The 22,513-nt window shown below is 39.2% G+C and overlaps 1 protein-coding gene across 1 annotated transcript; it reads right to left on the reverse strand.

Moving 5' to 3' along the window:
• Positions 1–94: 94 nt before the first annotated feature.
• Positions 95–22,013, reverse strand: SAMD9L (sterile alpha motif domain containing 9 like). Its single transcript, XM_047695314.1, is given in 4 exon segments — positions 95–6,649; positions 6,652–6,846; positions 18,048–18,247; positions 21,767–22,013. Coding segments are annotated over 2 exon segments (4,752 nt in total). The 5' UTR covers positions 6,827–6,846; positions 18,048–18,247; positions 21,767–22,013; the 3' UTR covers positions 95–2,072.
• Positions 22,014–22,513: the final 500 nt, after the last annotated feature.

The raw sequence follows: 22,513 nt of genomic DNA on the forward strand, positions 1-22,513 counted from the left end.
CACTAGACATTCTTTCCTGCTTTGTCAAAGATTAGTTGACCATAGAGTTGAGGGTCCATTTCTGGGATCTTTATTCTGTTTCATTGCTCTATGTGTCTGTTTTTGTGCCAGGATACTATAAATTTTCATAATTTTCTATAGGTAGAACACAAGTTCACCTTTGAAGGAAGACTAGGCATTTATTCTGGGGAAAAAAAACATTTTAATGGGATCTTTGATTCTAGAATGGTAAAGCAAAGAATCTGTTCTAAAATAGAGAGTTGAACAGCTCTATATAATCATGTAAAACTCTGTCCTCTTTGTGGGCGGGTGACATCTCTGCATATTATAGTTCTTTTCAGAAAAAACATAATTCTTTCTGGAGACTCAGATGGTTGGCATACTAATCTTCAAGTCAACGATTCATGTTTAGGGGTTGTCTCATGTGGAAGAGCTGAGCGAGGGCCATCCTATGATATAGGTGTTGAAAGGGGACTGAAAAGAGAGAAGCCCCCTAAAAAGCCTTGTAGAGGAGCTGGGTCTATGAACGAGGAGGATAGTTATGAATAACAGGGATATTTAACAATTTTCCTCCTTCTACGTTAACTTTTTTCTTTTATGTCAAACTGTTAGTTTAGTCTTGCTGAATGCTGTAGCTCAGTCTTAGCTGAGTTGGGAAGGTTTAAGGGCTGGGCCTGTGTCCAGGGGGGTGCGGCCATGTGGGACAGGCTGCTACCAGATGGACAGGTGGGCCATGGAAAAGGGAGGCTGCAGTTTGGAGCAAGGGCAGGAGCAGATGTGGCTTCTAGCAATGGGACATGTTTGTGGGCCATATGAGCATTCCCCAGAGATTCATAGAAATACTGGTGAGAAGAACACTGATAGGGAATAGGCATCTTGATGACAAGAGGAATTGGGTTTGAAACCTGAAATACCTAAGTAACTTATAAGGAGATATGAAGAAGTAGATAAATAAACATCTATTTGCTAAGTATTTGACTTAATCTACACTGGCATGTGTTTCGCTTTATAAGCAATGGATAGCTCTTAAAATCCAAGCTCTGGAACACTGTTCGATGCCCTTCTGGCTAGTTTAAGTCTAGGGGCGAGGTTCTGGGATGGCAGTCCTGGCACTGCAAAGTTGGGAACGCATACTGCCATGAGGAAGTTATCTTAGAAGTCAGGCATATGTTATAAGGGCCAGGGAAAATTTTCTGGTGGAGCTGATTCAAACTGAGTTATGATGGACAAAGCAGAAGAATCATATGGAAAGTGTTGGATGAAAATAAGGGAATATTTGACAGAGAGAACAGCACATAGCACAGGTTGAGAAATAAAAAAGGAAAAGATGGCAGTGTAAAACAGAAGACAGGAGAGATGGGCTGTAAAGAACAGGTGAAGATAAGACCATGTTGACAGGAAGCAAGAGTGGCCAAAGAGAGTTTTATCTGTAAATGGGAGGAAGAGGACAGAGGGAGTCCAAGCTTGTGACTACTTTGTTTTCTCTTCTCTTCCCCCTCCCTGAAGCAAGAAGTTGGGAGAAGGGCAAGGAGTCCAGGAATTGTGTATGTATATGTATAGGGGGAGGGGTGGATGGAGGAAGAGAATGAAATATTTACTTCCCATGCATTTTTATCGATACCAAGATGAGGTAAGTGGAACACTGGTGTGGCTCCCTTGGTTTGATTTCCAAAAACTGAGGAGGAGCTTTTCCTTCCATAATCATCTTATTTAAATCTCTACTTTCCCATTGAATAAAATAATTCACAATTCAGAATATTCACAAGGGTGATAGAATTAAAACAGATTTTATTGATCTACAACCAGTTATGATATGACCAGTGGATACTGGTACAATGTAATTGTACAGATACAATGTAGTCTGAAAATGCATTTTAAAACATTGAACAATCAACTCTACTGTGTGCCAAGCTCTGTGTGTAGACACATTTCATGCCATCAAAAACCTTATAGTTCACAAAAGCAAAATCTGTGATTTACAGGTAAGCTAATGTTATCAAAATGCCATGAGAATAGAGAGAGGGAAGAAAATCATAGATTATGAATAAATATATTTGAGTTAATATAGCTTCTTAAATTATTTCTATGTCATATGCTTGGGGGCCTTCAATGGAAAATCCCAGGTAGAAGGACACTCTTTCTATGTTCCCACCATTTCTGAGTGGACCCGAATAAACAGGTATCACTGGTATTCTAATTTTGTTCTCTGTTCCGTACTCTACAGAGATCAGCTTGCCTTCAGCTTGACCAGTTAGACGACACAGGAGGTCTTTGACTTCTTTTTTTTTCCACGGGTCTCCACTTGGCAAGAGGGAATTTACATTTTGTGCTTTATTTAAGTATTGCTCTATCTCAGCCTTGCAAACAAGACTGTGGAGCCCCTTCCTCTTTCCCAGATAAAACAGAGTGCTTGCCTGCTTGGACCTGCACATGCTCCTGTATTGCCTCTTGAAGGTTCTGTTTAAGGAAGAAACATACTTTTCCATGAGTTTGGAATCTTCATCTAGTTCTTGATTTTCTGGCCAGAACAGAAGGCAGGCCAAAAAATAAGGGTCTGGATATTGACTTGGTCCTATGGATTGCAACACTTCTCGGAGCTGTTTTTTCAGTATACTAAGCGGTTGGATGAGCTTGGAGTGAGGTTTTAGGCAATTAAGAATAATGTTGGCTAAAATGAAATTTAGTTTCTCAATTTTCAGCTGCTTATTTGGGTTTTGCTGCAGTAGGGAAGAATATTTGTTCACTATACTTTCCATGTTGGTTGCAGCATCTCTGCGATTTGGATGAAGATATTCCAGGAGTCCAGAAAACCTATCTGCTCTCAAAGCTTCTATACCTTTCCTGCAAGTCTCCTCTTGGTATAACTGATTCTCCTTGTTTTGTGGCAAACCCAAATCCAAACAGCAGAAAAGTTCCCTATATTTCCTGAAAGAACGAGTGATTTTCTTGTTTAATGAGATTTCTCCTGTTTCTTTTAGGGTGTTCCTCATTTTCAAAAGAACAATATAATCTGCAAGAAAGTCAAAGCACCTTTTCAAATCTGATTGTAAATTTTCTAAGTAGGATGTGAACTTGCTAAGAGCCAAATAATATTCACATTTTGGATCTGTGGGATTCATCCCCTTTCCTGATAAAAAGTCTACCATATCTCTTTTAGATAATCCATTTTCTTTGAGGAAACAGGGTGTGAGCTGGAGAATCTGAATAGCGTAAAGACCAACTTCTATTTCACCGACGAAACCGACCGTGTTGTATGTGTCATATTTTCTTTGTAATTTCTGTGGTGTCCAGGCCTCCGTTTCACAGGCTTTCCTCTCGGCTTGTTCTTGGGATTTTTTAAAAGCTTTTGAGGCATTTTCAGCGGCTTCCAGGAGGGATATTAGATCATTAACTGTAATATCCTTAGCGTTTTTCTTTTCATCCAACCACCACCTGATTCGACTTTTGTAGACTTGACCAAGGGTATCTGAGATATAGGAATTTTTAGGTGCTCCCTTTTTGGCCTGGTTTGCCCAATCCAGAGCAATGCTAAAATTCTTCTCTTTAATGTAGAAATATCTCGCTAAGGCCTGACAAATGAATGCATTTTGTGGGAATCGAACAGTCCCAGCCACCAAGACCTTTTCGATTTCTTCATTCTCTAAAGCTTCTATTAATGGGGCAAACAAAGTGTCTGTTTCATCCCCGTACTCCTTACGCTGTCTTGTTAGCAGAAGAATTTGCACGTCGTGTTGAAATTTTTCTCTTCCTATTCCACTTTTATAGAATAAATCCTCCTTTAAGACCTTTAGTGCAATTTGACACATATTCAAGTTATAGCTTTTTTTCAGTTCTTTCAGACAGGAGATGGCAATCAAAGGATGAATGATGCGCACACCTGTGTATCTCCCAAAATCTGCAACTTCTGTGTTTATTAGAAGTGTAGAATAAGCTCCCATCTTGTCCTCTAGGCTTTCAGGTTCCCAGGGGGTACTAGTGTGTCTGATTCCCAAAAATATTTCACACTGTGATACTGAGATTGTAGAATCAGTAACATAAGAGTTGAGTAGAGCCAGGAAAGAAATGAGTTGTCCTTCCTTGCTGTCCACATTCTGTCCTTTTAGGATATTCCGGACTACCTTTTCTATATACATTTTATTAAAACTTTTTTTCAAGATCATGAAGGAATAAAAGTTTTCACAGTTTTTGTGTTCCTTTTCAATTTCTTCCAGTTTGGCCTCAAAAGCTCTTTGTTCCTTAGGAGAAAGTTGGTAGGTTAGGGCAACACTGTCTGCTAATTTTGCAGTTTCATCAGGATTCTGGGATCTCATGCAGTTTAAGATAATTACCAGTGTTTTTTCATATCTCAAACCCTTGTCTGCTAAAATGGAATCGATGGCATTCTGCAGGACATAAACGTTTTCCTGGTCTTCAAAATCATCCACAAGGAGGAGTACGGGAAAGTAATCTTCATGGCTGGTTGCCTTATAGGTAATCAATTTGGTCACTTGTTCTACAATTTCTCCAAAATCAGTTGTTTTGTTTTTTAACACAGCACATCTAAAGTTTTTCTTTAGGTCCCAGAGAATATTCATGGCCAAGGTAGTACCTCCACAGCCTGGGTGGTGATAAAGATTGATAAGTTTTGCAAATACTGGTTTAGGAGAGTCTGCCAAGCACTGTATCAGATCTTTAAGCTTATCGTAACTATCCCTTTTGACAAAAGCTGAAGAATAGTTTTGAGAAGAAAAATAGAAGTTCCACCAGGATACTTTGCCACCTCGATAAAAGTGTTCTTCTTTTGATGTCTTAAATTCTTGGAATTTAGATTTATCTTTCTCTATGTCAGTGTCTTTACACTCATTTTCACAGAGGATTTCCAGTGCAGTCAAGACATCCTCTTCTTTTTTCTCTAAGATAATTGAAGAAAATCCATGGGACGGCAAAAATCTTCTTGATGACTGAGTCACTGGTTTTAGTTTAAGGATAGTACTGTTTATGATTTCTAAATTTAAAGTGGAAATACTGTGGTTCGTTAATTCTTCTGCTGTTGTCAGTCTTGTTTGTAGCAGATCTTTCCATCGTTGATAAATCTGTGAGTTTACACAGATACACAATATATTTTCCATTCCTTTGAGAGCTTGGTAGAAAGCCCAGAAAGTTTCAATGAGGGGATCTCCTGGGCTTTCCACTGGAGAGAATAATAGAAACACTACCAAGAATTTCCCCCTTGTCATTATATTTTCATCTGTGAGAAATAAAATCAGCTTTCTGACTTCAGAAGCTCTTTCTCTGTGCCATAAATGTGGTTCTAGAGGCTTATGGCTCTCATTTTTCAAGTCTGACCTGCCATTGCAGAAGATCCAGCTGGGCTGATCATAAAGATTCAAACTGGAAATTTTCTCCCTTATGTTACTTGTCTTTTCTTCAAACTGATTTGGAAAGTGAAGATTTGCTACTCGGCCTTTTTTGTAAGCTTTGACCACACCCTTGCTCAGAGATTCAGGGTCAAACTCCAGCACAGCAAACAATTTCATTTCCTTTAGAAAATCTAAGTTCTTTGTTTCGTTTGGATGGCATTTATTTGTTACAAGAATGTACCAGCTATAGTATGAATTATCCAGTGAGTCTCGGTTGCCTATGAGAAGTTTAACCAGCTTTTGTCCTTCACTCTCCTTCTTATTTGCCTTCACCTCATATTCTTCTTCAGCCTCTTTTCTAGATGCTACCACTGACTTCAAATTTTGTAAAAATTCTTTGTAAACTCTTTCTCGTTGCTTGACATTGGCCAGGATATCCTTAGAGCTGGGACCGTCTCTCACAAACAGTGAAGGATCTTGGTTTGGTTTCCATGTTTCATTTTTACAATTTTGCATCCTAATTAAGAAATATTTTTCTTCACATACAGAATGTTTTGGAATAACATCTACTTCAATGACAAATCTGTCTGATGGTGTATTGTTCTGCAGTAGGACTTCCACAAACCTTGGCTCCCGAATGCACTTCTTGGCTTCATTGATCTCATTTCCTTCAAAGTATTGTCTGATCATTATATTAAAGTGGTCAATGAAGGCATCCTTATCAGTGACTTTCACACCAACAATTTGTCCGTGCGGTGTGTTCTTGACTCCAAAATGGATAGTGCCATTGGTGCGTGAATTCATACAAGCTGATGCAAATCGAAAGACTTCATTGCTAAATTTCATCTTAATGTCCTTTTCTGTGGCTGCTTCTGTATTTGTGAGGGCTTTGAACTCATGTATTGGGTCTATGAGATTGAGTGGGCCAGTTTCAGGTTGTAGAATTCTATGTTCTATGTAACGTTGACTGTTATGGAACTGATCAAAAGGATATGGCATACAAGTCAAGTGTTTAGTTTGTAGCTTATCCTCACTTCGGTCTTCAGTGGTCACTCCTTCACTTAAAGAATCTTCTTTCATAAGAATCGATTCTTGTTCTTTGGTATCTCTGATCTCTCTGAGATCATGATCAGTATTGGATAACACTGATTTTTCCTCTTCCTTTTTCATCTTTTGTGGCTTTTTTGGGTGTTCATTTTTGAAGAGTTTTGTATGATCTAATTGTCCAGAATCCTGATTGTTACTTTCAGAGGAACTGTTAGTCAATTTGTCATATCTACGTTTTATTAAAAGTGCTGGCCCCGTGGTAGCCCCATTTCTCTAAGGTCATTCTCAGTTAATTCCTGCAGGACTAATCCAGTTATTTCTTCAGTGAGCAGAATCTGCCCATATTTTTCATCAATCTTAAGGACTTCGGTTACCCATTGTTTCACATGCTCTTTGGTCCAGTCGTTTATAATTTCAGGTAGATTTACTTGTTCACTCATTTCAATTTGCAATTTTCTTCCTTGGGGAAAGTAATAGAATAAATATTTTAGTATTATATTTTATCATGGAAATCACGTAGTGAATTATGTATGTAATTTTATATAAACAACATATACAAAACATTATTTATATAAACAACATAAACAAAACATATACAAAACATTTTATATAAACAACATATACAAAACACCCTTTCAAAAGGGTGACTTTTGAAACTACTTGATACTTATTTTTAATGTTTTATAGTCCCAATTAGTGCCCTTATTTCCAAGATGATTATAATTGTGAAGCAGTAGCTTCTAAATAGGGTGACAGGTGCCTTTATTCATATAGTGATTTTCCTATTTAGGCTTAACTTTGTGAAAGTTGGGTTTTTATAACAAACCCAGAATCTTAAGTAACATAGGCGTTGGTTCCCATAGCTGAATATTGCAAATGAACTTTAGAATATAAAACTGGATAAGTGGGAGGTGCCTGGCTAGCTCAGTCAGTAGAGTGTGTAACTCTTGATCTCAGAGTTTTGAGTTTGAGTGCCAGATTAAGTGTAGAGATTAATTAAATAAAGAAAAATTTTAAATAACTGGATAAGTAGAGGTGGGTTGGGGAACAGGAACCTCCTTTTTTTTTTAAGATTTTATTTATTTATTTGTCAGAGAGAGAGAGAGAGAGCGAGCACAGGCAGACAGAGTGGCAGGCAGAGGCAGAGGGAGAAGCAGGCTCCCCACAGAACAAGGAGCCTGCTGTGGGACTCGATCCCAGGACGCCGGGATCATGACCTGAGCCGAAGGCAGCGGCTTAACCAACTGAGCCACCCAGGCGTCCCAGGAACCTCCTTTCTTGACTAGGAAGACGACCATCTTTATTACACAGTGATGAAGCAACCAGTTAACTCATCACCCACTCTCTTTTGGAACTCAAGCTGTTAGGCCACCAAGGTAGAAAGAGATGAGGCAGAAAAATGTCAACGTAATCAATTTGGTTGGCTAGTTCTTGTGGCTCTCAGAGGTACCAAAAGAATTAGCTGTAGTTCAAACTGGCCTGGCCTGACTGAAATTAGATAAGGAAAATAGTGTGAATTTTTAACTTTGTTAAAACAAATTCAGCCTATGTAACAACATTTTTTTAGATATGCTTGTTGAGACAAGTGAAACAAAAGCAAAAATAAACTACTGGGACTCCATCAAGTTAAAAAGCTTCAGGGGGTGCCTGGGTGGCTCAGTGGGTTAAACTTCTGCCTTTGGCTTAGGTCATGATCCCAGGGTCCTGGGATTGAGCCCTACATCGGGCTCTCTGCTCAGAGGGGAGCCTGCTTCCCCCTGTCTCTCTGCCTGCCTCTCTGCCTACTTGTGATTTCTCTCTCTGTCAAATAAATAAAATCCTTTAAAAAATAACAATAAAATAAAAAGCTTCTGCACAGTAAAAGAAACAATCAACAAAATTAAAAGATAACCTATTGAATGGGAGAAGATATTTGCAAATGACATATCTGATAAAGGGTTTATATACAAAATATATAAAGAACTCATGCAACTCATTACCAAAAACAAAACAAAACAAATAATCTGATTAAAAATGGGCAGAAGACATGAATAGACATTTCTCCAAAGTACACATACAGCTGGCCAACAGACACATGAAAAGATGCTCATCATCATCAGGGAAATGCAAATCAAAACTATAATGAGAAAGAAGAGGAAGATGGCAGCAGAGTAGGAGCACCCTAGTTTTGTCACATCCCATGTACACACCTGGATAATTATCAAATCATCCTAAATACTGTAGGAATCAACCAAAAACAGCAGAATACACATTTTTCAAGTTCACACATAACTTTCTCCAGAAGAGATCACGTATTAGGTCACAAATACAAATACTTCAACAAATACAACAAATACAAAAAGATTGAAATCATCCCATGCAACTTTTCCGACCACAGCACTATGAAGCTAGAAGTCAATCACAAGAAAAAAGTTGGAAAGATCACAAATACATAGAGGTTAAACGAACAAACATATAGAGGTTAAACAAACATGGGAACAAATGAAAATGAAAACACAATAGTCTAAAACCTTTGAGATGCAGCAAAAGTGGTCCTAAGAGGGAAATATATGACAATACAGGCTTATTTCCAAAAGCAAGAAAAATATCAAAGAAACAACCTAACCTTATACCTAAGAAGTTAGAAAAAGAACAACAAACAAGGCTAAAGCCACCAGAAGGAAGGACATAATAAAGATTAGAGCAGAAATAAATGCTACAGAAACTAAAAACACAATAGAACAGATTAATGAAACCAGGAGCTGGTTCTTTGAAAAAATTAATAAATAAAACAAACCTCTAGCCAGACTTACCAAAAAGAAAATAAAAAGAACCCAAGCCATTCACCATGATCAAGTGAGATTTATTCCTGCATTACAAGGTGGTTCGGTATTTGCAAATTAGTCAGCATGACACATCACCTTAGTAGAAGAATGGATACCTGGGGTACCTGTCTGGCTCAGTTGGTTAAGTGTCTTTTTCTTGATTTTGGCTCAGGTCATGATCTCAGGGTTGTGGGATCCAGTGCTGCATAAGGCTCTGAGTTGGGCATGGAGCCTGCTTAAGATTCTCTCTCTCTCCCTGTGCCCCTCCACCCTTCCCGCCTCCCCAACAAAAGAAAGGAATGGATAAGAACCATATGATCATTTCAATGGATGCAAAAAAAAAAAAAAGCACTTGAAAAAGTACAACATCTATTCATGATTAAAAAAAAAAAACAAAAAAACCTCTCAACAAAGTAGGTTTTGAGGGAACATACCTCAACATAATAAAGGCCATATATGAAAAACCCACAACTAATATCATCCTCAATGGGAAAACTGAGAGTTTTCCTCCATGGTCAGGACCAAGACAGGGAAGTCCACTCTCACCACTGTTATTTAACATAGTTCTGGAAGTCCTAACCACAGCAATCAAACACAAAGAAGTAAAAAGGACTCAAATCAGTAAGAAAAAAGTAAGACTTTCACTATTTGCAGATGACATGATACTCTATACAGAAAACCTGAGGGCACCTGGGTAGCTCAGTGAGTTAAGCCTCTGCCTTCAGCTCAGGTCATGATCTCAGGTTCCTGGGATCAAGTCCTGCATCGGGCTCTTTGCTCAGCCTGCTCCCCCCTCTCTGTCTGCCAGCCTCTCTGCCAACTTGTGATCTCTCTCTCTCTGTCAAATAAATAAATAAATAAATAAATAAATAAAATCTTTAAAAAAAAAAAAAGAAAACTGAAGGACTCCACAAAAACAAAAACAAAAACTGCTAGAACTGATAAAGTCAGTAGAGTTGCAGGATACAAAATTAAACAGAAACCTGTTACATTTCAATATAGCAATAATGGAGCAGCAGAAAGAGAAATTAAGGAATCAATCCCATTTACACCAAAAACAATAAGATACCTAGGAATAAACCTAACCAAAGAGGTGAAAACCTTGTACTCTGAAAAGTATAAAATATTGATGAAAGAAATTGAAGGTGATACAAAGAAATGGAAAGACATTCCACACTCATGGATTGGAAAAACAAAGATTATTAAAATGTCTATAATACCGAAAGAAATTTACACATTTAATGCAATCCCTAAATATCCCTACCAATAGCATTTTTCACAGAACTAGAAAGAATAATCCTAAATTTGTATGTAACCACAAAAGATCTTAAACAGTCAAAGCAATCTTGAAAAGAAAAGCAAAGCCTGAGGCACCATAATTCTGGACTTCAAGTTATATTACAAAGCTACAGTGATCAAAAAAGTAATGGCAATGGCACAAAAATAAACATATAGATCAGTGGAACAGAATGGAAAACCCAGAAATGAACCCACAACTATATGGTCAATTAATTTTCAAAAAAGCAGAAAGAATATCCAGTGGAAAAAAGTCTCTTAAACAAATGGTGTTGGGAAAACTGGATAGCCACATGCAAAGGAATGAAATTGTACCACTTTCTTACAGTGAACAAAAATAAATTCAAAATGCATTAAAAACCTAAATCTGAGACCTGAAACCACAAAATCCTGGAGGAGAACACAGGCAGTAACCTCTTTGACATTGGTTGTAGCAACTTCTTTCTAGATATGTCTTGAGAGGCAAAGGGAAAAAAGCAAAATAAACTATTGGGACTTCATCTTCTACACAGTGAAGGGAACAATCAAAAGAACTAAAAGACAACCTGCTGAATGGGAGAAGACTATCTGATGAAAGGTTAGTATCCAAAACATATAAAGAACTTTGGGCTCAACACTGAAAAAATGAACAATCCAGTTAAAAATGGGCAGAAGAGATAAATAGACATTTCTCCAAAGAAGACATCCAGATGGCCAACAGACACATGAAAAGATGTTCAACATCACTGATCATCAGGAAATATGAATCAAAAATCACAATGAGATATCCCCTCACACCTGTCAGAGTGGTTAAAATCAACAACCCAAGAAATAGGTCAGGATGTGGAAAAAGGGGAACCCTCTTACAATGCTGGTGGGAATGCAAACTGGTACAGCTACTCTGGAAAATAGTATAGAGGTTCCTCAAAAAATTAAAAATTAGAACTCTATATGATTCAGTAATTCCACTACTGGGTATTTACGCAAAGAATATGATAACACTAATTTGTAAAGATACATGCAGCTCTATGTTTATTGCAACATTATTTATAATAGCCAAATTATGGAAGCAAACCCAAGTGTCCATAGATAGTTAAATGGATAAAGAAGATGTTGTATATACACACAATGGAATATTACTCAGTCATAAAAAAAGAGTGAGATCTTGCCATTTGCAACAACACAGATAAATCTAGAGGGTATAATATATAATGATAAGTAAGAGAAATCAAAGAAAAACAAATACAATTTGATTTCGCTCTCATGTGGAATTTAAGAAACAAAAGAAAAGGACAAGGAAAAAAGAGACAAACCAAAAAAATAGACTCTTAACTACAGAGAACAAACTGGTGGTTACCAGAGGGGAGGTGGGTGGGGAGATGTGTGAAGCAGGTGACAGGGATTAAGAGTACACTTATCATGATGAGCACCGAGTAATGCACAGAATTGCTGAATTACTATATTGAACACCTGAAACTAAGACAACATTGTATGTTAACTACACTGGAATTAAAATTATATTGCAATCTAAAATGAAAAACAAACAAACAATTTCAGCCTAAATTATTGATATGAGACTAAATGGAGCTCCCACAGTTATGTACTTTGCTGAATTTCCAGAACTGAATATCCTGGAACACCCTCCAGCAGGGATTCTCAACTCAGGCTGAGCATTAGAATCACCTGGGACTCCACAGTCTGATAATTTAGTTGGTTGAGGGAGTGGGTGTAGAGTTCAAGCGTTAGTACTTTTCAAAATCTGTCAGTGTCATTCTCTTGTGCAGATGAGGTTGAGAGCAGTTCTCAAAATACAGCCTCCAGATCAGCAGCATTAGCACCACTTGGAAGCACGGTAAAAGCGTAAATTCTCAGGACCCACCCCCAACCTCATGAATCAGAACTAAAAAGGGATCAATAGAATGGTTTAAATAAGGGGAAACAGGAAGGTGAAAATATTATAAGGATAAATAGATTAAAAGCATTAAGTATTAAACAGAAGTATTAAACTATAAAGAGAAAATACAAACATTTAAAAAGATCTGTAATTTTTTAAATGAGATTTTAAGATCCTAGTTCAAAAAAAAGATCGTTTTAAATGAAAGATATGAAGATCCTAGGTTTTTATAAAACAAGTCACAAAGTCTAGCCAAACTGTAAATTTGACCTTTCTATGTTTGGGGTTTCTTGCAGAAACTTTTCCAGAGGGTCTTTTTTTTTTTTAATATTTTATTTATTTGACAGACAGAGATCACAAGTAGGCAGAGAGGCAGGCAGAGAGAGGGAAGCAGGCTCCCTGCTGAGCAGAGAGCCCGATGTGGGGCTTGATCCCAGAACCCTGAGATCATGACCTGAGCCGAAGGCAGAGGCTTTAACCCACTGAGCCACCCAGGCGCCCCCCAGAGGGTCTTCTTGAGGTCATATCTGAAGGGTGAGCTAAACTTAAGCTCCAGCCTATAGCCTTGTGACCAGCCAGAGAAGAAACTCATGCTGGTCATTTATGGTATGAATACCATAAGCACTTTAGAATGATTTACCTGTCTATAGGCAGCTACAGCTGGGCACAGCAGCTTCTGCTTGCTTGCATAAAACTTTTCCTAGTGCCTTAGTATCCTGAATCCTCTTAGTCACTATGGCTTCATTCTGCAGGACACACCTAGTCCTGAGCCAATTAGCAGAACTATAAGCAACTGGCCAATGAATGTTATAAACATATTTTGGATTATCAATTCCATTCACTTACAGTGTATAGATGGAAGAGGTCTTAGAAATATCGCAACCAGAGATAAATATCATTTGTTTATTCCCTCGACCAATATTTATTGACCAATATTTATTGCTTAAGAAACTGGTGGTGACCCAAAGAGATGTGAAGTTCTTTCATAGGACTGATAGTCCTGTGGAGAAAATTTTAAAAAGGAAGAACCATACACACATATATTCAAGACAGCTTATCATGAAAACCGTGATAGCGCTTTGTGTGAAACGCAATAAGGGGCAAAGGACTGTGGGATCTGTGAGGAGGAGAGGAGTGCCACCAGGAGCAAAGTGGGGACACTGGGCAGGTGAAGTGAAAGTAGAGCTTCTGGAGTAGGGTAGGAGGAAGGTGGAGGGAGCAAGTCTAGGGGACAGAGTGAAGGGGAAAAGGAATAGTCTACCTGGTGGGATTTCCAAAGCCCTATCCAGTGGGTCCAAGGAGGTGGGTGTGGTGGTGCTCTGCAGTGGGCTGTCCCTGCCTCTGCCCCCAGAGCCAGGTGCTGGTCCTGCCAAAGAGAATTCCTGGGCAGAGGGAATTACTGACTAGGAGATGACTCCTCGAATGCAGGAGCCTGGAGACTCATCCCTGATCTTTCCTATCTCCTCTGCAGAGTCCCTAAGTGTCATCTCAGATAAGACTGAAGGGAGAGATTCTGCCTTACCTCTTTACAAGCACTATATGGAGCCAATAGGATAAGCAGTTATTAATAAGCATATTCCTAATGAAAGATTTTTTGAAGTCACTTTGGAGAAAAGGCTAAATAAAAAATGACTACTGTATTATTTTTAAATTTATTCTTAAAATGTTTCATACCTTAAAAATTTGCTGAGTACTTGCTTTTTATATATTTTAATATATTTTGACCCTTTTCTGTAAGCAGCTGAGGGGAAGAGGCGCTCATACCCTCAGACACTATTCCCATCACAATTTTTGGTGGGTCCCTAGACATCCAGATGTTCCTTTAATACACTGGACTTTCTCCATCTTGACTACCTCTCATCCAATGACCTTGACCTCCCTGCATTCCACTGTTATGGTCACACCATTGACCTTATCACAAATTGCTATGGGTTGAATTGTGACTCCTCCCTCCCCCGCAACAAACTTCTGTGTTTGTGATAGGTGAAATAGGGTCACTTATGTCAAGGGGATTAAGATGGAGCTAGGAGGCCATTAAGGAGATGGCCTTATGCTTGTCCTCACTGGTAGAACCATAGAAAATATTCTAAAGGCTCAATCCTAACACTTGAATTTGCTACTTGCTAGCAAGAGGTTTTGCTTAGTGATAGCCTTAGCAATCAATTATATTCAGTCAAGAATGGTTTTCTGCCACCAACACGAATCAAAAATTCTTTTTGTAAGCAATGTGTATAGGCATTCCGTTTATGCCTGAAAAACCTCTGACTTTCACTTAGTGGGACACCATTTGGGTGGCTACCCAAAATTTGTGTACCCCAAATTGCAACTCACTGATGTCAAATAAACTCTCTTGCTTAATGATCGCCTCCTGCCAAGTTTAGGTTGTTATGACAAAGTCCTAGCCCTAGTACCTTGGTATGTGACCTTTTTGGACATAGGATAGTTGCAGATGTTAACATGAAGCCGTTAGAGTGGGCCCTAATTCAAATTGACTGGTATCTTTATAGGAAGGAGGAATTTAGCCACAGAAGCACACACACACAGTGAGAATGCCACATGCAGAAGAAGGCAGAAATTGGGGTGAGCTCTAAGCCAAGGAATGCCAGAGGTTGCCAGCAAACCATCAGAAACTAAAGGAGAGGAAGGGAATTCATTCTCTTTCATAGCCCACAGAAGGAACCAACCCTACTAACATCTTGATCTTGAAGACTTCTAGCCTCCAGAGCTGTGAGACAATACATTTCTGTGGTTTAAGCCACACAGTTTCCTGTGGTACTTGGTTACAGCAGCCCATTCAAACAAATAGAATCAAATGGCTACAAGCCTTCCAGCATCTCAGATTCAAATATCTCCCTCTCACCAGGATCTGCCGCTCCTTTGACTCACTACCTTTATTTATTTTATTTTATTTTTTATTTTATTTATTTATTTGAGAGAGATTTTATTTATTTATTTGAGAGAGAGAGATATAGAGGGAGCAAGGAGGAGCAGAGGGAGAGGGAGAGAGAGAATCTCAAGCAGATTCCCTGCCTAGTGGGGAGCCCCACATGGGTCTGGATTTCATGACCCTGAGATGATGACCTGAACCAAAATCAAGAATTGGATGCTTAACTGACCAAGCCATCTAGGCGCCCATAGACTCACTACCTTTAGTACTCAATGTCTAATATTTCTTTAACACCAAAACTTGTAACTCACCAATTCTAGATTCTATTACTTTCTCACTCCGGCCCCCCGTCCTTGCATCTCTTCCTGTGTCTCCCTGGTAACTAGCTTGATTTTTTTTTTCCATTCATTATAATCACGTGCTTTCTCCTCCCTCCACTGGTACTCTGCCAATGTCAGGACCATGGCTGGACAATGACCCTCTATATCCAGGTTTCACTTTAAAGTCATGACCACTGTCCTCCAGTGGACTGTTAATGCTCTGAGCTACCATACTGTTTCCTTGCTGTATTCACTCTCTCATTGTCCGAAATGGCTATTTCACACATTCTTCTCTCTCATCAAATCTCCAATACCTCCTCAGCGTTTTCATTTTCCCTGGTAACCCTACTTCTTATTGCAACTGGGATGTTAAACCTTAAAACCACATCTACCACTGTCCTGCTTCGTGACTTTTCTTCTGTTACTAGGTCCATACATTTTAGTTTCTGTTCTCTGAATGGACTGTCCATACCTCTTGCTCTGGAGAGGAGATCCACACATCTCCAGGCATCTCCTCTGGAGATGCTCTCATCACTCTTCACAGACTTGCTCTGTCGAGATCTGGGGCAATCCAGGTCTATGGCAATATCTTTTCTCTTACCTTGTCCCCTGGCCACACCAAATATTATAAGGAAAAGCTATAGATTTTCTCTTCTGATTTATTTTATTTTTTTAAGATTTTATTTATTTATTTGAGAGAGAGAGAATGAGAGAGAGAAAGCACATGAGAGGAGAGAGGTCAGAAGGAGAAGCAGACTCCCTGCTGAGCAGGGAGCCCAATGTGGGACTTGATCCCAGGACTCTAGGATCATGACCTGAGCTGAAGGCAGTTGCTTAACCAACTGAGCCACCCAGGCACCCTCTCTTCTGATTTAGCTAGTGATTACAGCAATTCCACTAGATTCCAGCACTCTCCAAGAAGCAACACATGAAGGATTTCCTGCTTATCAGATACTAGATGCTCAGAGATATGTGTGTGTGTGTGTGTGTGTGTGTGTGTGTGTGTGTGTGTGGTGTGTGTGACATGCGGATGGTGGGAGGGCTTGTCTTTATGCTACCTCCAGGGAGATGGCATCCCCCTCATTTTCTCCTTTATTGTTTGACTTCTGTTAGGAACCACAGGGAGATGGGAGCACTCTTCTTAAATTGGAATGGCATTTGTCCTCCCCAAATCTATCTTTTTATCTCTGTCTCACAGGTTCTCCCATTGTTCAAAGATGAAGACCCTTTATAACATCAAAACATTTCTCAGCAGCTCACTGCTATGATGGGAGCTGAGAAGCTACATAATGATTTGAAGTTACTATATATTTGGTAGCACTTTCACATGAATTTTTCATCTAAGTCTACGATCCATATTTGGCTAGAGCTATGTACTTAATTCAAGGTGACTATGATTTGGGCAAAACATTTTTAATAATGCTTTGGTATAACTCTGTGGCCTAATCAGTATCTTCAAACTTGTTTGGGGTGATGATTTGTTAATATTTATATAAAAATTTAATGTATTTCACTGTTCTGAGGCTTACAAAAGCCTTTCATGAACATTCTTTGATTTGATTTATATCCTGGAGTGTTGGCATAGTTTTTAAACATGAGGGACATTTATGTTGGCAAGAAGATACATAGTGTAAATAAAGGGGAAGGGGTCAGGAAAACAATATCATGATCAAATGTGCCTCTTCTCAGCCAACCTGTCTCCTCAGCCAACTGTGTAAGACCAATAACACAAGAAGCAGTGTTGTCTTGGTTAGGTCTTTCTAGCCTCCAGTGTGTTCCAACTCTAGAAACACTCAGCACCACAGTTGCTGGAAGGTTTTTTTGTTTGTTTGTTTGTTTTTTGTTTTGTTTGTTTTTTTGTTTTTTTAAGATGTATGTATTCATTTGAGAGGGGAGGGAGGGGCAGAGGGAGAGAATGAGAGAAACAGACTCCTTCCTGAGCACAGAGCATGACTCTACCCCATGACCCCAGAGATCACGACTTGGGCTGAAATCAAGAGTTGAACGCCCAGCTGACTGAGCCACCCATTTTTTTTTTTAAATTTATTTATTTGACAGACAGAGATCACAAGTAGGCAGAGAGGCAGACAGAGAGAGAGAGGGAAACAGGATCCCTGCTGAGCAGAGAGCCCGATTCGGGGCTCGATCCCAGGACCCAGGCAGAGGCCTTAACCCACAGATCCACCCAGGTGCCCCTGAGCCACCCATTTTTAAAGAATTCTACAGTCAGGGGGCACCTGGGTGGTTCAGTGAGTTAAAGAATTCTACAGTCAGTGCAAGTAACATCTAGTGATAGATAAATGTGAAAATAGAAGATTTCTCATTCCTTTTAGAATCGTTTCATTAGAAGTAGCTCATGTGCACTTGAAAATACATTCACTTTCGAAGTTCTATTTTAGTTTTCAGAATTCATTTTTAAAGAAATCTTTTAAAGCAAGGTTTTAGAGCTTTTGAAGCAGGTATCTATAATTAGAAACTTACCAGGGGTTTTCTGAGAACTTCCTTTTTATATCAGCAACTGGAAATTGGTCTTTATGAGGTTCTTTGATGTCAAGCTATTAGAATAGTTGCCTTTTCTTGAAAATTTGCAAGATTCATGTCCTGGAAAGCAGCTATGTATGGAGTAAAGATGCGGGCAGAACCAATCTGGTCCTTTTCCAGTTTTGCCTTTTGTTAAGAACCTGTTACATAAAAAGAAAAAAATGATATCACAGAAAATTAAAATGCAATTGATGGGACTGTTGCTTAGGAAGTGTTTATGAGACAGATTCTCCCCTTAACTTTTTTTTTTAAAGATTTTATTTATTTATTTGACAGAGAGAGAAAGATCACAAGTAGGCAGAGAGGCAAGCAGAGAGAGCGGGGGAAGCAGGCTCCTCGCTGAGCAGAGAGCCCGATGTGGGGCTTGATCCCAGGACCCTGATATCATGACCTAAGCTGAAGGCAGAGGCTTAACCCACTGAGCCACCCAGGTACCCCTCCCCTTAACTTTTTATTGTGAAAAATTTCAAACATATAGAATAATGACGAAAAGAACATCCTCCACCAAGATGGCATCCCTTCCTATATTTAAATACTTTTAATAAATTAGATAAACATCCAAAAATACGTTGCAGGCATTCTCTTTCCTCCCACATTCCACATTCAATGTGGAGCAAATCCCGTAGTTGGGCGGTCTCTTTAAAACGCGTCTGACCACCAACCACCACCTCCAGCACTACCAGCCGGTCCAAGCCCCCTCCCCTCTCCTGGATGACAAGAGTGGCTCCCTCACTTGTTTCCCTCTTGCTGTTATTGATCCTGCGGGGGACTTAGGCAAAAGAGCAGCCGGAGTGGGCCTGTACAAATGGAAATAACATGCCAATAGTCTGTTCAACCCCTCCAGTGGCTTTCCATTTGACTCAGAGTGAAAGCCCCGCTCCTTACTATGAACTGTCAGGCCTCGCATGACCTGGCACCTGGCTACCCCTCTGATACCACATCTTACTTTCCTTTTCCTTTCGAAAGGTGGTCCAGCCCCCTTCTTGTTCCTTTCTGGCTGACCCTGTTACTGCTTCTGGCCTTCTGCTCCTTTTGTCTCCCTGGGAGGTCCCTGGTTACTTGTGGGGCTCCTTCCCTCCCTTCCCTCGGGCCTTTCGCCTCTATCTTCTCACTTCTTATGCTTGGCCAGCCTGCAGGCCACTTTATTCCATCTCCAGTATTTCTGATCCCTCCTCTGGTTTCGTTCTTTCTCTTTTTCCCCTCCCTTTATATATACATACTTAAGATTGATTACAATAAAGTAGTCCACATATTCTTACCCGTTTATCTTGTTTCTTTTTCTGTCCCCACCCATTATTCTGTATACCACAAGAAGACAAGGATTTTGTACATTTGTTCATTTTGTTCACTAGTTTACAGTGCCTAGTACAGAGTAGCTACTTAACAAACATTTGTTGAATGAATAACACTTTCTCAGGGTAGTTTAAAATAAGGAATTTTTGAAAACTCTGGAGTTAGCCATGTCTGTGCATCAAAGACCAAAGGACTTTGCTCCTTTCACTAGGGCAACTATTTCACTTGGCTTGAATCCCAGACAGAAATCCAAGAATATTTGTTTACTGTGTTGCTCATTAGGCCAGAACTAACTCTAGCTTCAATCATATGGTCACAAAGAAGGGAAAGGAAATTTTGTCAAAAGGAAAGAACACTTAATAAGTGTGTGTCTCCTGCAGACCTTCACAACATCCTGTATCATTTCTGCTGTGTCACTCATAGTTCCCAAATAAGGTCATTTTTCCTACTGGGCTAGGCCTCTCTTGTGGGTCCTCCGTGTCGGATGGAGCCTCAGTACCTCTGCCGTTCTCATTTGCTGCCAGTGCTCTGGAGAGCTGGTCTCTTGGGGAGGGTCCTACCCCCTTCCACAGACATGCTCTGTTCAGATCTGCTGCAGTACCTTCTCTTAGCCAGAGTCTACTTTCAGTACTTTAACCACGTCCCCTCTCTGTGGATATCCTAAAGACTGAGAGGACAGAGTCCACATTCTCTCTTTCCTTTTAGACAGTGATTATTTCCAATAAGGCCCAACATTCTACAGTTTTTGTTTTTGTTTTAATTTTTAGTAAGCTCTACACCCAATGTAGGGCTCAAAGTCACAACCCAGAGATCAAGAGTTGCAAGCTCTTCCAACTGAACCAGTCAGGTGCCCCTTTTAAATTTTTTAAAAAGTTTATTTTATTTATTTATTTATTTATTTATTTATTTATTTATTTTTAAGGCCTAACATGCTAGAAATGAAGCAGCACATCAGGAATTTCCCTCTGCAGTGCATCCCTTTTTCTTACAGCTTTCAGGCCTCTATACATGGCCAGTGACTCACTGTGTAGTGTTTTTGGTGTTGAAAGGGGGAATTTCATGCCATCTAATAGATGGCAGCTTTCTCTCACTTCTTTTTGTTCAGATTCTGCCAACGGATACCAGGGAAATAGAAACATTCTTCTCAGACAAGCTCACAGACATTTATTCCCCAAATGTGGAGCCTTCTTTTGTTAAATGGAAAAATCAGCAATACCTTGTCTTAATATGATATACTAAACTCTAATACTATCCTTGGACCCAGTATAATGTCAAAAGTTTCTCAACCTCCCTCTTTGGCTTACAACATATAACATGTGTTATATGTTGCACATATAACAATTTGAACCTATTATATTCAATAATACTTTTTAAATAGTTCATACTCTATCAGTTATAAGAGCACCTGCATGCATATTGTCAGAGCTAAGTAAAGATCAAAATGACTGGTGTGGACAACTTTTGAGGTTGATTTGACATAACTCGGGCCCTCGTCTTCCTGTTTGAAACAATTACAAACACAGATTCTATCAGTAATAACATTAACTATTGGTAAGGGAGCTAAAAAATGCCATTCTCTAACAATTACTCCAGTTTTCTCTCTTTAGTATTGAACAAGAAGCACCAAATCATCAGAACACTTAGGCTCAAGCACTGGTGCCCACCCAGCCTCATCTCAGGAGGGTCCTCGGGGCCCCCCAGGTATCAATTCCCTGAGGAGTTCTGTTCTATAGGACTCTTGGAGCTGACCCCTGGGGAACGATGCTGTAGAATCCTGATTCTAGTCCGGGAGGGCTACACACACCCCCTCTGTAGGTCTGACGAAATGAAACCACACACAACAAGTTAAGTTTCATTTCCTGAAGTTAAGTTTCCGTTTCAGTTCTTAACCAGATTGCTGTAAAAAAAAATGAATGTGAAGGAAATTCTTACACAGCAAAATAACACTTTGGAGAGTCTTATCTTTGACTAAAGGTAAAACTTCTAATAACATCTTAAGTTATGGAAGACAGAATTTTGTATAATTGCACATGACTACAGGTTCCTTTACAACCTTTAATGTTTATATTCCTGATTTTTCTCTGTTGTCTTTCCCACTAATCTATACAACCCAGAAATGACTGCTCACCACTCTGAGTACAAGTAACGGTACATTTCTTTTTAGAGGAGCATTTACAGAGTTAGCCTCAGTTAAATAAGTCAGTATGTATTTAATCCACTGATATTTCTAAGTACTTTCAATAGCTTTACAAACAATCATTTATCTAGGAACACATGTGTTCATATAAAAAGTACAGCTGGAGTTTAAAAAAAAATAGCTGTCCCATTGGCAGAAAATATAAAGGTCTAACGATGCAGTAACTTACCAGGATTTTCCTGAAAACTTCCTTCTTTTTATGTCAGGAACTTGATTTAAACTTCGTTAAATCACAGCTGATTTAGCCTTCATTTTCTTAATCCTTTCCTGATGGCCAGGAGACAAAATGACAAGGTTCTTTTGAAAAACTAAGCAGTTAAATTGTGGAGTTCTCTGGTCTCTGGATACTCTGATGCCTCCTTGGAGGGTGTGTAATATATGCAGTAAAGAAACAGAATGAGGAAGTAGGAATGCAGGGAGTTTCGGTTTGGTTAAGAATGGTTTATTTGGATCTGGAAGGATGTAAAATATAAAAAAGCTAACATCACTGAGAATTATCAAAATATTTGAAACATTGTTTAGAAACTGTTCATCAGACAGAATTTTAAGTCATAAAAGTTAAGAAATCCCAGTGGGAGAACACTTACAGAAAAAAAATAAATAAATACAGGGGAGAACAAAATCTCCGTGTAGACTAAGTGCCTGTTATGAGATGAATTTTCCTCCTCCAAAATTCGTACGTTGAAGTCCTCACAGAATGTGACTGTATTTGGAGATAGGGTCTTTAAAGAGACAGTTAAGTTAAAAGGAGGTCACTCGGGTGGGCTTTAACCTAACATGTCTGAGGTCTTTGTAAGAAGAGATTAGGACACAGACAAACGCACAGAAACAGAAAAGACCACGTGAAAATACAGAAATAAGAGAACCATCTATAAATCCCAAAGTTGTCACACCAGTTTATACTCCGCTAGTAAAG

Source organism: Lutra lutra, chromosome 11 (assembly GCF_902655055.1).
Source record: "Lutra lutra chromosome 11, mLutLut1.2, whole genome shotgun sequence".
Classification (NCBI taxonomy): Eukaryota; Metazoa; Chordata; class Mammalia; order Carnivora; family Mustelidae; genus Lutra; species Lutra lutra.